We start from the raw sequence: 14,136 nt of genomic DNA on the forward strand, positions 1-14,136 counted from the left end.
AGAAGTGTAGTCAACACTGCTTTTTATAACAGTTTACAGTTTTAATTCAAAAATTTTACAAAAATCGAAAATTTGACGAAATTCGAAAATTTGACGAAATTCGAAAATTTGACGAAATTTGACGAAATTCGAAAATTTGACGAAATTCGAAAATTTGACGAAATTTGAAAATTTGACGAAAATCGAAAATTTGACGAAATTCCAAAATCTGACGAAATTCAGAAAATTTGACGAAAATCCAAAATTTGACGAAAGTAATTCTCTATCTGCCACCATTCAAGAAATATCTCCAAAACCCCAATTGACCCACCCATATCCAACTTTCGACATTTTTCACATATGTTCTCTGTCCTACTCGTAAAACTCTGAGACTTTGCCGAAGAAAGTAATTCTCTATCTTTCATAACCCAAAAAAATATTAGTCCTTTCATCCTACGCTCGAGTAGCTCAAAATTTGGTCACTCTAATCACTCTAGCTCAAACGAATCTGCCCCGATTTTTTTAATTATTTTTTTGTTCGAATCGTGTTACGAATACCTTTCATTTGATGGGTCGCACGCCTCTGTAGGTTTCAATACAGCTAAGCTACAGCCGAAAACACGTTCCCGACCCTCGAAAACCACACTCAGAAACCACTTCGAGGCCAATAAAACAAAATTCTGGTTTTTCGTGGGGTAATGGCGTATCACATTTTCATTTTTATGCCCACCCTGAGGTTCCTGCAAAATTTCATGGAGATTGGCTGACTAGTTTCCGAGATCGACCGTCGATAGATAGACAGATAGACAGAAACATACAGAGTAAGTTGAAAGATTTTGATTGTTTGGAAAACGTTAATTTGGTGCATTTTCTATCAAAATGACCAACTTCAAAACGATGTATCTCCGGCAATTTTAAAGTTACATAGTCGAGTGATAGCTCGTTTTGCTCGTATTTGAAGCGCGAATAAGATAGAATAGGATTTGTGGTGATACAGGCCAAAGAAAAGAAACTTAAATTCTCGCCTATATATAGTTGCCGCGTCTCAAACAAATTTCTTCGTTCTTTTTTTGGAAGTTAGACTGCGTCAAGTCCTCCGCTAACGCTCCGGACATGATTCTCATATAAATTATTGCCAAATTCATGCCTTGGTCTGGCAGATTTATGTACCTAAATATGACCCATTTTTATACTGTTTTTGGTAGTGTGTCTAAACTGAACGGAGCCAACGAAGAACCGAAGTCGCAGTCATCTGCAAATAGTCAATATTAATGCTATTTGCAGTCAACTGCCACTAGTCAATATTGATGCTATTCGCAGTTACTTATTTGAAAAATTGTAAATTACTAAAAATATCTTCTAAAATAAAAGTAGAGCAAGTTAGGAAGATTGTTGGTTTGTTAGTTATATTAAAACAAAGAAAATTCGTTCAGTCAAAAAATTAGAATTGTTCGATAATTTGTAAAGTATATATATTGCAAAATGCAACGAAAGAAACTGTTTATCCATTGTATAAGCTTTGAAGACTGTTGGTCACATGTATAAACTGTAAAACTAGGGATTGATCATCCCTTTTACCAACTGTATCATTACGGATTGTTGATCCCTTTGACAAACTGTGACATTACAAAGTGCTGCTCCCTATAACAAACGGTAACATTACAGATTCTCGCTCCCTTTTACAAACTGTAACATTAGAGAATGTCGCTACACTTTATAAACTGTAACACAGAGTGTTGATCCCTTTTACAAACTGTGACATAACAGAGCGTTGCTACATATAACAAACGGTAGCATTACAGAGTGTATATCCATTTTAAAAACTGTAAAATTACAGAGTGTTGATCCCTTTTACAAACTTTAACATTACAGACTGTTACTACCTTTTACAAACTGTGACATTACAAGGTGATATTCGCTTTTATTGCCTGCCCCATGCGAAAATTGACTATTACACGGCTGTTTACCCCCTGCGAAAGTGATCCATTACACTAGTGATATTTGGGGTTTATTTCAAGTTGACAGTTCTTTCAAGTAAAATTTGACTTGCTTTCACTTTTTTTGTTGAATGAGTCGATCGATCGAAAAAGAATGTAAGAAATGTCGCTAAAATAACATTTTTTTGATAAAAATATTGATCGACAAACACAGTTATTTCAGAAAAACTTGTTACGCAAGTAATCTGGTTACAACATACTTTTAGAAGAATTCGCAACACAGAATTGTCGGCCATATTGATTGTAACAATAATTTTGATGTTCCGAAGTAACACTTTATGGCCACACATTTCGTTGTATTTTTCTCTTGTAACACTAGATGCTTTTGCTTTTAGTACAAACACTACACTTTGATGCACATTTTTTTGAAAACATTAAAAAGGACTAAACAAAATAATTGCACAAACAATGCGTCTTCATCGATACTAACTGCGAAAAACTATTCAATGTCAACATGTCACCAACGCAATTGTAACTACTGTTGCGACAATACTAATGTAACACGACTGCTGTTTTCGGAATCAATTTTTTAGGAGACGTGTAGCGTGTGAGCCGATTTCGTAAGTACACTAGATTTGTTTATAAACGTTTCATCGGAAGATCAGATTTATTTTTGTTTTGTTGGTTTTGGTTTATTGAGATACTGAATTTATGTAGAATTTCTGCAGAACAGCCGTGTAATAGTCAATTTTCGCATGAGCAGGCAATAAACCAGAATACGTTGGATGCTGCGACGTAATTCATTGCTCTCGGACACAATTTTGTAGAACTCGCAAACTCACTCGTGTTTTTGAGCAACAAGCTTCGGTAACTGTTTTCTCGATAAGTGAACTCTACACTTTCCTCGAAAACAGTTACCGGAGCTTGTTGCTCAAAAACTTACTCGTGAGTTTGCTCGTATCACAAAATTGTGTCCTTGTGTAATGAATTACTTTCGCAGCATCCAACGTAATCTACTATTATATTCTGTACCATTACAGACTGTCGCTCCCTTTTAGAAACTGTTACATTACAGAGTGCAGATACCTTTTACAAACTTTGACATAACAGAGTGTTGCTCCTTTTTACAAACTGTAACATTGCAGACTGTTGATCCCTTTTACAAACTGTGACATCACAGATTTTTGCTGCCTATTACAAACTGCGATTGTACAGACTCTTGCGCTACTTTACAAAACTTTAATCACAATTTCTAAAAACAGTCAATATTAATGCTATTCGCAGACTAATTGTGCCTTCACATTGATGAGAAATCATTTTGCGCTGCGCAAAATCATTTCTCATCAATGTGAGGGCACAATTAGTCTGCGAATAGCATTAATATTGACTATTGGCAGTTGACTGCGAATAGCATCAATATTGACTATTGGCAGACGCAGTAGTCTAGTCCCAAATTCTCATATAAATTCAGTTTTTATCTTTTTTAAGTTGGTATAATGCCACTTCGTTAGGAACGTTCCATACAATAAAAGGGGCCAAATGGCAGTTAATAATAAAATCTGCTCCGTTACCTCTTGTCGTGAGTTTGAATAAACGCATGAGAATATAGTGAACGAGACAAATTCAACGCTGCGTTCATTTAACTCTTGCCTATTTCCTTTTCGAATGTTTAGCGCGCTAACGACGACGTCAATTAGGATGTATGTATGGATTCGTATAAGTATTTTAAAGCTGTGCTGCCCAAAAAATCATGACCAGTCCCATAGTCCAACTAGAAATTTTAAAAATGAGAAGTCCTGAAAAAATGTATTGGTTGTCGGTTAGAGTTTTCAAAGAAATTATTTAGAAAAATAAAGGACACAAACAGTAGTATTTTAGTTTACTCCATTCCCTCACTAGTGAAAAGTCTGGACCGAAAACGGGAGTTTTGGAGAAGTTTTCTCGGGTTTTCGGAAAGTTGTATACGCATCTGTAGTTGTGGACGGTTGATTTTTGAAAAGTAACTTTTCTACTTAATACCGAAACCGATCCAGGCGATTTTGACCAAAGATATACCCAGTACCGGACTGGCTCGAAAAAGCCCATCGGGGGCTCCATGCAACTCAATTGCAAAAGGCCCACAAATTAAATATTTTCATACAAAAATCGAAAAGGCCCATCGGGAATCCCCCGAATTCACCATATGGCCAGTCCGGGCCTGGCTATACCTTTTCGCAAAGTCCAAAATGTTTGGATTCAGATTATCAAACTCAACAATTTTTCGAAAGAAAAATGTTTTATTTATCGCAAGTCATATGTTGCAGGAAAACCATTCGACATTCTATCCACAGCTGACGTGGACTCCAACGTATAACCAGCCAACTTCAACCACCAAAGAGCACTTAAATCTCAGAGCAGCTTTTCTTTTCGACCGACGGATACCAGTTTCATTTTGTTCCGCGTTACGAATTATTTCGCAAATTTTTCCCGATTCTTGAGTGATAACCATTTCACATCCTCCTGGTACACAAGCTGAACATTCAGATCTACCTCCATCGACATCTTCGGCAGTCACCCATTTTATAGTCAGTAGTTCCCTGCTTTCGACACAGTAGAATTCTTTGCCCTTCAGTAAACCCTTCGTCTCCAAATTGGCTTGCATACATTTGCATAATTCATCTGGGAATGGAACCAAAACTTAGTAACAGCTAAACACCAAGTTTCACAAATTTAATGTGCTCACCAATTGCATGTCCACCATCGTACGAAAATGAATACGAAGTGTAATTGCCTCCTGTTTCCTCACAATATTCGGCAGAAATATTGGAGATCAACGTCGCTGCTAGCAATAATAGGATTTGAATTACTTTGTTGTCTCGCATTTTGAATTTTATTCAATAGAAAACAAAATGTTTAATGTGAAGCAATGGAAACTGTCTGATGCTTTTATAGTGGCAAGAAGTCATTGTTGTTCATACAAGATATTTTTAGGCAACAGGTGGAAAATTATTTCCATGAATTAAATTCGAAACGAAATAATTTATTCCGAGTGTTACGTAGGTCCAGTCCCGATAAACGTTTTCATAAAAAATTTGAAATTAACAAACAAACAACGCATCTCTTTTAATGTTTTGCACGAAGACAATGGGGCAAAACATTAAAACCGATCGTTTCACCTTAATGTTTTGCACCATTCCAATTGTCTTTATCGTCAAACAATTTATTTTGTGCCATGCAATGAACTCACCTCATTTGGGTCAATTGCCTGTAGTTTGCACAGCATCCAAAACAGTGAGTTTATGGAGCATGACAAATAGTGCACATGTCTCTTGTTTCTAATCTTCAAAAAGTACTAGATTATCTTCTGGTACATAGATATAAGAGTACCTAGATATGCGCCATGGTCAAACAATGTGGAAACAATGTATTTTTAAATTTAAACATTTAATTGAAATCCAAAACTTGTTGATTGGGATCAGCCACGGATAACCAAACAAGGTCACAGGTGCTGCTGATCCTATTTTTGTGCTACGAAAAAAAGCCCCGTCGACCGATGGCACGTTGGAAAAATATAAAATTGATGTGGCACAAAAAACGTAGATTAATAATTAAGACGGAAATAGTATATAGCTTAGAACACACGTTTATTGTTTAGCAAAGCACACTAATTTCATTCAATTGTATTATAAACATCCTCATCACCTTCATGTACCGAAAATAGTGTAGTTATGACAAGTAGACTGCTAAGAAAATAAAAGGAATTTAGGAAAACTATTACATTTTGCACCATAAACTGAACTGTCAGTTTCAGTTACGTTTGAACAGAAAATAATATGAAACGAAAGCGATTACGTAGAAAAGTAGAACTAACAGTGAACTAACAATGACATTCTTTTCAGAAGTAGAAAGGACAAATTAAGTTGAGGATAGTGTCAACAGATACCTTTTATATCAAAAACCAACACCCTCTCTAGCAACCAAACTACTTTTATTAAGAAGGTGGTGAAAGAATCAAGTAGCCTTTGGAATTTACATGTTGATTACAGCCAGCGTATAGTGTTTGTAGACTACAAAGAAATAACTTGGGAATTTGACACAGAGAGATGAGAGTTTGATTGCTAGAGAGAGTATTGCAAAAACGCATGTGCAACAGAGCCAAAAAATCATTTTTCAGCGTAAAGACTGAAATTCGACGGATTTCGACACGCAGACTACCATCGAATAGTTCAATTTCATAAAATTCGCCATCCGAAAATTGATTTTCATATTTTTTCGGACGCGATCAAGTTCGTTGTTGAAATTGGGTATCGAGTGATTTCTTTGTTTTTTTTGTTGTGGTTTCGTCTCATTTCAGTTTTCAGCGCAGAAAATGTCGCTTGTTTCGGTACATTTCGTAAGCTGTCCTAACGAGGCGGAGCCGAGTACCAAAAATTCAACTTTTCATCGAATGGTTCCATTGTGATTGTAATTGTGATTTAAGGTGGCCCCACAGTCATCCGTTTACATTCCGATGTGCTCTATTGTATGAACTGCCAACTGTCATGAACATTAGGGTGTGTCGATTTCAATTATTTTTTTTAGTCATTCCGGGTTCCGCCCTACCGCGATTCACCCTCGCACTAGCAATAATAATCAGCAAAATTTTTTTTTTCTAAGTCAATATAAGCTTGCACCGTCACTTTTTCAAAAATTTTCGAGCTACACGAGATAGCTGGATTATGGGTCCGAACCAAAAAAAATCTACAGATGCTTTTGCAAAGTTTTCACTCTGTACGGCATCTAGAGGGTCTACTAGAACATACAAAAATTAAAAAAAGTTAAAAAAATGTTTTACCGTCATTTTGGTCAAGTTTCACCGAGGTGGAATTTTCAAGAATTTTGTAAGTGGAAAAGTCATCTCACCTGGGTGAATTTTTTTCAAGCTATTGTTGTGATAGCTCATTTTGTAGGTATTTCAATAGCGCATCCAGCAAACATACAGTTTCGATACGTAAATTTAAATATTTTTTGGTTTCGCTGTTGGAAGGCCCAAAAATTGGGCATTTCTTCGAGTATGGAGACAATTAACATTTTAAATACAGCAAGTAAATGAAAAATTTTGACAGAAATTCAAATATTATTTATGAATAACACATTTAAAAGCTGAAAATAGTAAGATTTCGTTTTTTAAGAGAAGCCAATTTGTTATGTTTTCGAAAATACCCAAAGAAATGCCCCATTTTTGGTCCTTCCAAAAGTGAAACCAAAAAATATTTAAATTTACCTATCGAAACTGTACGTTTGCTGGATGCGCTATTGAAATACCTACAAAATGAGCTATCACAACAATAGCTTGAAAAAAATTCACCCAGGTGAAATGACTTTTCCACTTACAAAATTCTTGAAAATTCCACCTCGGTGAAACTTGACCAAAATGACGGTAAAACATTTTTTTAACTTTTTTTAATTTTTGTATGTTCTAGTAGACCCTCTAGATGCCGTACAGAGTGAAAACTTTGCAAAAGCATCTGTAGATTTTTTTTGGTTCGGACCCATAATCCAGCTATCTCGTGTAGCTCGAAAATTTTTGAAAAAGTGACGGTGCAAGCTTATATTGACTTAGAAAAAAAATTTTTTGCTGATTATTATTGCTAGTGCGAGGGTGAATCGCGGTAGGGCGGAACCCGGAATGACTAAAAAAAATAATTGAAATCGACACACCCTAATGAACATGGAGATAAAAACGAATGACAACGGATGACTGTGTGAATTCAGACTTAGGATTAGTACAGAAAAATTGCGAGCTTCAATTGAACCATGTTTTAAGTTATTTAGCCTGTGATGAATTTATCCATCAACGCAAAATTGCTCGCCTAAAATTAGTCTTGTGATTTACAGCATTTCTTTGTTGTTGTTTCCCCCTCGCTACAAACGAGAAACTCACTTTCAATACGCTTCTTCTTATCATCTCTCGTCAATTGTTACACCATCAACATGGTCAACATTTTGGAATCGTTGTTGTTTTATTGCAAAATAATTGACTTGAATTTATGACTTAAACAATCATCGAAACAGTAGAAAGTAATTTTACTATCCAAAAACAGTCAAAGATAATTTCTTGTTGCATCCATACGGAGAAAAAGAAAAACCCGATCAATGTCTCTTCTCGTTGCATTCAATTAAATGAGCAGAAAAGTGATAATCAATTCGTGTTAGACGAGCTTCTTCATGTCTCTTTCCATATATACGTAAAATTTTCGATCATCTTATACCACTCTTGGCAACATACATAGATGATGAGAAAGAAACATTGAATTTATATCCGATCCGATTATCAAGTTCATTCGGTGTGTCTGATTGCTAACATTATCGAGCCGCTTTGTCGTCTTTGGTTTAATCAAAAAGTGAAAATATTTTCTAATCGACCGAAGAAATGATCAAATTTTCATTCGTAACATTTTGGTTATTTGGTGTGTGCATGCTACGAACTAGTAGCAGTCAGGAAACGAAAGTAAAATTTTTCAAATATTTTGAAATATTTTTCCGTGCGAGCATTGTGTTTTCTATTATTTTCTCCCCTCAGTAGGCCATGAGAAAATAGTACTGTCTTGAAAACTAGTTGAATGACATTTCTAGTGAAAAAAGTGCTGCACTTTCTGTGCCGTGGGAAGAAATTAGAACTTTTCTCATTCGAACTGTCACTTTGTTTATGTTATCGAAAATAGTATGGCGAATCAATGTTCGTGGAGAAAAACGACAAACACAACATGCACGCACGAAAAACACTCTGTATGGGAGAAAACAGGAAATTCCGACTCGAGCATCGCTCTTGTTGGAATTTCCTATTTTCTCCACTCTGTAAACAAATAACTATAATCGTTTGACCGGTACGTGATCTAGACGCCAAAATGTGCAAAAACACCCGATACTTGGAAGAAAGTCGACGCAGCAATTAAGGAGTGTCAGGAGGACGTTAAATTGAAAATCATTACAGGTGACTCGATACAATACCATAACGCAATCAGACCTACTTACTTTGTTCTTGCATTTGTCTCGGTTAAGATACCTTCTATTCAAACGAATGGGACGATTCCATATTCGATGACGATGGCCACTTTCAGTTTTCTAGTGCACATGAAGATCATCTGCCAATAATCGATCATTCTACAATTTACGGTCGTAAACCTCATACGATCGAGGATCATCCGCATATTCACGATCACCACTCACTCGTTTCTGATCATTCATCACATAATCTCGGTCATGGATCTATTTATGATCATCATTCAAACGTTCATGATGATCATACCAAAATCCACAATCACCATCCGCAAATCCACGATCACCCGCAAAACCACGATCACCTGCAAAACCACGATCACCTGCAAAACCACGATCACCTGCAAAACCACGATCACCCGCAAAACCACGATCAGAATACACAAATCCATGATCACAGCTCACAAATCCACAACCACAATCCACCAATTCACAATCACCACCCACAACAAATTTACGAATACCACTCACAAATCGATGATCACAAACCACAAATTCACGATCACAATCCACAAATCAATGATCATAACCCACAGATTCACGATACACAAGCTCACGACCACCACCCAAAAATCCACGATCACCTCCCACAAATCCACGACCAAAATCCACCAATCCACAATCACCACCAACAACAAACCCACGAATACCACTCACAACTAAATGATCACAATCTACAAATGAATAATCACAGCCCACAAATTCACGATCACCTCCCGAAAGTTCAAGATCACCAAATTCCAATCCATGATTCTTCTAAAAGTGAGCATTTTCCAACCCTTCTCAGTTATGAAGCCTTAGCGCATCGTCCACATGAGCTTTTACCGAAACCACACCATTCGCATGATGTACTCCGACTGAAGAATCCACAACCTTTTTCACTCTCTACCCATCAAGACAGCACAAGAAATGCTGTACATATGCCGGAGGAACATGTCAAGCATACCACGTCAATGTCTGATAGCCCGATCGAGCAGGATCACTACATTGATTTTAATGAATTTCGAAAAAAGCGACATGCAAACGAACATGATCGTATTCATTCGTCCACTGCCACGTACCATGATAAACGAATCGCTGGTGTAAGTATTATTGATTAGCAAATCCGAGACCCGACCCGATCGAACAATTCCTTCCAGTGCATAATGCAGTGTATCTACAAGAAGAACCATGCTGTTGACAAGCTCGGCTGGCCAACACTTGATGGGCTAGTAAACTTTTACTCTGAAGGTGTCAACGACCACGGATATTTCATGGCTACTTTGCGAGCCGTTGATTACTGCCTGAAAGGGTCATCAGCTAAATATCATGTAAACAGACGCTCAACACCAGGTGACAATTTGTAATGTTCAAATCGTTTTATCGCTCTCTAATTCAAAAAAAAATCGAATTATTAGAAAAGGGACAGACGTGCGATGTGGCTTTCGATGTTTTCGACTGTATCTCGGATCAAATTACCGAATATTGCAGTGATGGTCATTCTGATTGAAGTGTGATTCGAATCATAAAAATACAAAAAAAAACAAGAAGCTAATGAACGATCGTGTTTGAGTTATAATCTCGATTATGACGCCGCGGTCATTGGGAAGGAAATAATTTTTTGGTTTGAACCGTTCCGTAATGACTTCCTCATCAGATTGACGAGATTATTGTGGATAGATAAAATCTATGTCTTCGAAGACATTATCTCACTCGATCGTATGCGTTTTAAACATTTTTTTTTTGAAGAATCACTCATAAAAACGTACGTAATATAAACGGTCAAGCCCAATGGACTACGTCAAGGATTTCTGATCAATTTCAAATTCAAACAAAAATAATTTTTCTGTTTAAAGTTTAAACAATTTAAAGCATAATTATGGGCATTTATGGCATCACAGAAAAATGATTGTCTGTTTGTTTGTCGATTTGATAATCATTTTCGTTTGTTTTCGTATTATATATATTCACTGTTTAGCTGTTGTTGATGGTGCATGTGGTACTTTGTCGATCTTTACGTATTCAAACAGACAATCTTTTGATATCTTGATGAGCATAATTACATTATCGGCTAATTATGGCACGAAACGACGTTAAAATTGTCGACGGCTGTGTGTCTGTGCATTTTGTGGGTGTGTGCGTGTGTTTGTTTTAATATTTAAGATTTTTAAATTGCAAATTTTTGTTGATAATTTTGTATTTATGATATGAGATTAGTGTCGAAGGCAACGCTGGTTATTAATGCTTGAAGATTTCGTATCGTCTCATTGTAGATTATTTTTGTTGATAAATAAATTAAAAAAAAAAAATCTTAATTAACCGAGAGAATTTTCATTCAATCGAAATGTTTGACCATTTGCATCGAGACAGATTGTCGTTTTTGCATATTATACATTACCAGAAAGAAAATGAGTGCCAAACGAAAGGTATGGTGCTACTAATGTCCTATTAATAGCACGGTATAAGCATCATTAATGAAACACTACGTTAATATTCTTTCATATGAAGACAACAGACAATGAAAATTGTCGTATGTGACTAGAACAAAGGTCAGGGCTATTAGGGAACGTCAGATTTTCTGAACCGAAAATCCGAACAAAAACACAAACAAAAACGAAAATTTGACAGATTCACTGAAAAATAATTAAGTTCTGACTCAATCGGACAGGCAATTGGACCAATCACCAATATATGCCGAGCGATAAACTTTTGAAAATGTGATTTTTATATTGATTGTATCAAAGTCTTATCGCTCGGAAAATATTGGCCTGATTAAGAAAACAATTTGTTTACCAGCACTAGGGTTACCATTTTTCAATATTGAAAAAGAGGACGTTTGGATGTAAAAAAAGAGGTCGAAAAGTGAATTTTTAACGATGGATTATAATGAGTGTACATGCACTTTGTACAGTTATTGTGTAATTAAAACACACTGAAGATAATTGCGGCTCGCTGAATTTCGGCTTCCTCGATTGTTGTCAAGGAGACCTGCAAAAAAAAATCTAAAAATCTAGAACTTTATCTTTTATTTTTAAATGTTTTTTGAGGTGTTCCCTGACTCCTTAACAAAAATCCAGGGAGCCGCAATTGTCGGCACTGTGACACCAAAAGGTTTTGAATTCAAAATCCGTTGTACAATCACGGAACTGTCAGCTATAACATCCATCGAATTTTAATACAATGAAGCGTTGAAGCGTTGCAAAATCTTTATCATAAACAGTTCTTGCTGAGAATCATACATGGCATATTTGGTATCATTGGAAAGCTTAGACTTCAGGCTAACTGTTACTGGTATGTCGTGTTGAAATATTCCAACAGGCAAGGTATGGGAGTAGCCAAAGTTCACCGAGGGTTGCAAAAAAGTGACTTTTCTGAAAATGTACCAAAAGAGACCACTTAAAAAAAAATTTATTGCCATTCGAAAGAGCACATTAACTTTGTCTAGAAACGCTATTAAAGTGCTGGATCGAGAACTTCGTCGAGGAGGCATCACCCCTTGAAGAGGTGGAATTTTCGACTTTCAGCTTCTATGGCTCTGCGACCAAATGACCGAGAGCAATAATTTTTACATGGTTGTTCTTAGAATTTGTCCCTCTACCGATTCCAGTTTCAAACACTGGTCCAGCAACTTCCGCGTAGCCAGGCGACGATATTCCTAGTTCTCAGAAACGGCTCAGCGGTTGCGCCCGCAACATGTGCCGTTGGATAGTACCAGTCCCCCTAACACAGCTATGAAAAGAACCAAGATGGAAGTCGACATGTTTATTTAAAGTTCCTTCAGCCCCACCGTGATAAAAGAATATTTTGAAAAGATTTAAAAAGGTGATAAAGAAGACGAGCGGAGCGAGCGAAAATTGCTGAGATACAAAATTACTTGCATGTAGCTAATGCCGCGCAGCGAAAATTTTCACTCTGTGGGTATGAACTGCGTCAAATTTACTTAAGAAAGAAGAAGACCCTAAAAAAAAGACATGTCCTCTAAAAAGAGGACGAATGGGAACCCTATGCACAATAGCTTTTTATTTAATTGAAGTCTTTGCAGTAAAATTTTATTTATTTTTCAGTGAATCTTTCGTTTTCCGTTTGTTTTCGTTTGTGTTTTTGTTAGGATTTTCTGTTCAGAAAATCTGACGTTCCCTATTATGTCCTACGCTATAATCACAAACCATTTCGACAACAAAAATTTCGCATTCTTGTCGATTCGCTGACAAAAATAAAAGGATAGACTGTTATGATCAGAGCGAGAGAACCTAAGACTAGTTAATTATATCTTGCCTTGTGGTTACCTGTCAAAATGTTGCTTTCTCTTTCATCATAACACTCTATAGCCTCCACAATTGCGCTCACGCTCACTACTAAAAGATCAATAAACAAACGACGATGTTGCGAAACAATAGGTTTTTTCCAAGGTCATTTCAGCTGTCAAAACGTCATCGATGGAGACATAACCAAAAAAATATTATTGACGAAATGTTTACAGAGCGTTGAGGTTATGGTTGTCAAAGTATATAAACACTGAAGGTAATGCAGACCCTCAACGGATCAGAGAAATTACGGATCCAAACTTTCAGGTGAATTCATTTTCGTATGTTGTCTAACTTAGACTTGTGCAACATGACGGCCCTAAATACTTCCAATTCACCACTAAATACAACTTGACGCAAACGAATTTTATATATGTGCAACATAACGCCGCTAAATCGTTCCAGATTCACCACTAGATGCAACTTGACGCAAACGAATTCAATACGTGTGTAACATGACGGAGCTAAAATTCACCTGAAAGTTTGGATCCGTGTGTAACTGCGGATTTGCATTACCTTCAGTGTTTATATACTTTGATGGTTGTTACTTAGCACACAAAATTTAGCATGCGATCAGGTACAAATAACTAGCAGTTCTAGCAGTACGATACTTTTATCTAATCCGTTGGTTTCCCCAACAATTTCGTTGTACTCATCGATACACACTTTCTTTCAAACTAAGATCGAATCACAGCAATTCGACTTAATAACATGAAATTTCCGTTCATCAACTTCAAACTTTTTAACAAACAAACAAACCGAGTTGAAAACTTTTATTCCCTTGATTGAGTGAATAAACGGCGCTGATTGATTGATTGATACTTCATTTTATTGTCTACTATATACTAGTCGACATGGAAAAAGCCTCACAATGAACCGTAGTAAATTTGTTGGATTCTCTGGCTTATTGATTTTACTAT

The 14,136-nt window shown here is 36.4% G+C and overlaps 3 protein-coding genes and 1 long non-coding RNA gene across 4 annotated transcripts in view; 2 read left to right on the forward strand and 2 right to left on the reverse strand.

Moving 5' to 3' along the window:
- LOC119077315 (fasciclin-2-like) overlaps positions 1-14,136 on the forward strand; it is a 385,563-nt gene that overhangs the window by 36,914 nt on the left and 334,513 nt on the right. The window lies entirely within an intron of this gene.
- Positions 4,173-4,800, reverse strand: LOC119077349. Its single transcript, XM_037184535.1, has 2 exons — positions 4,639-4,800; positions 4,173-4,574 (listed from the first exon to the last, which is right to left on the reverse strand). The coding sequence occupies exons 1-2, from the start codon at positions 4,775-4,777 to the stop codon at positions 4,237-4,239; spliced, it is 477 nt and encodes a 158-aa protein (XP_037040430.1). The 5' UTR covers positions 4,778-4,800; the 3' UTR covers positions 4,173-4,236.
- LOC119077327 (histidine-rich glycoprotein) lies at positions 8,180-10,654 on the forward strand. Its single transcript, XM_037184510.1, has 5 exons — positions 8,180-8,385; positions 8,775-8,868; positions 8,937-10,015; positions 10,073-10,265; positions 10,331-10,654. Exons 1-5 carry the CDS (start codon positions 8,308-8,310, stop codon positions 10,420-10,422), a joined length of 1,536 nt encoding a protein of 511 aa, XP_037040405.1. The 5' UTR covers positions 8,180-8,307; the 3' UTR covers positions 10,423-10,654.
- On the reverse strand, positions 8,380-13,760 carry LOC119077361. The gene is made up of 3 exons (XR_005087784.1): positions 13,750-13,760; positions 8,528-8,530; positions 8,380-8,477 (listed from the first exon to the last, which is right to left on the reverse strand). It is a non-coding gene; the product is annotated as an uncharacterized LOC119077361 (long non-coding RNA).

The sequence above is a fragment of the Bradysia coprophila genome, unplaced genomic scaffold, assembly GCF_014529535.1.
Source record: "Bradysia coprophila strain Holo2 unplaced genomic scaffold, BU_Bcop_v1 contig_235, whole genome shotgun sequence".
Lineage (NCBI taxonomy): Eukaryota > Metazoa > Arthropoda > Insecta > Diptera > Sciaridae > Bradysia > Bradysia coprophila.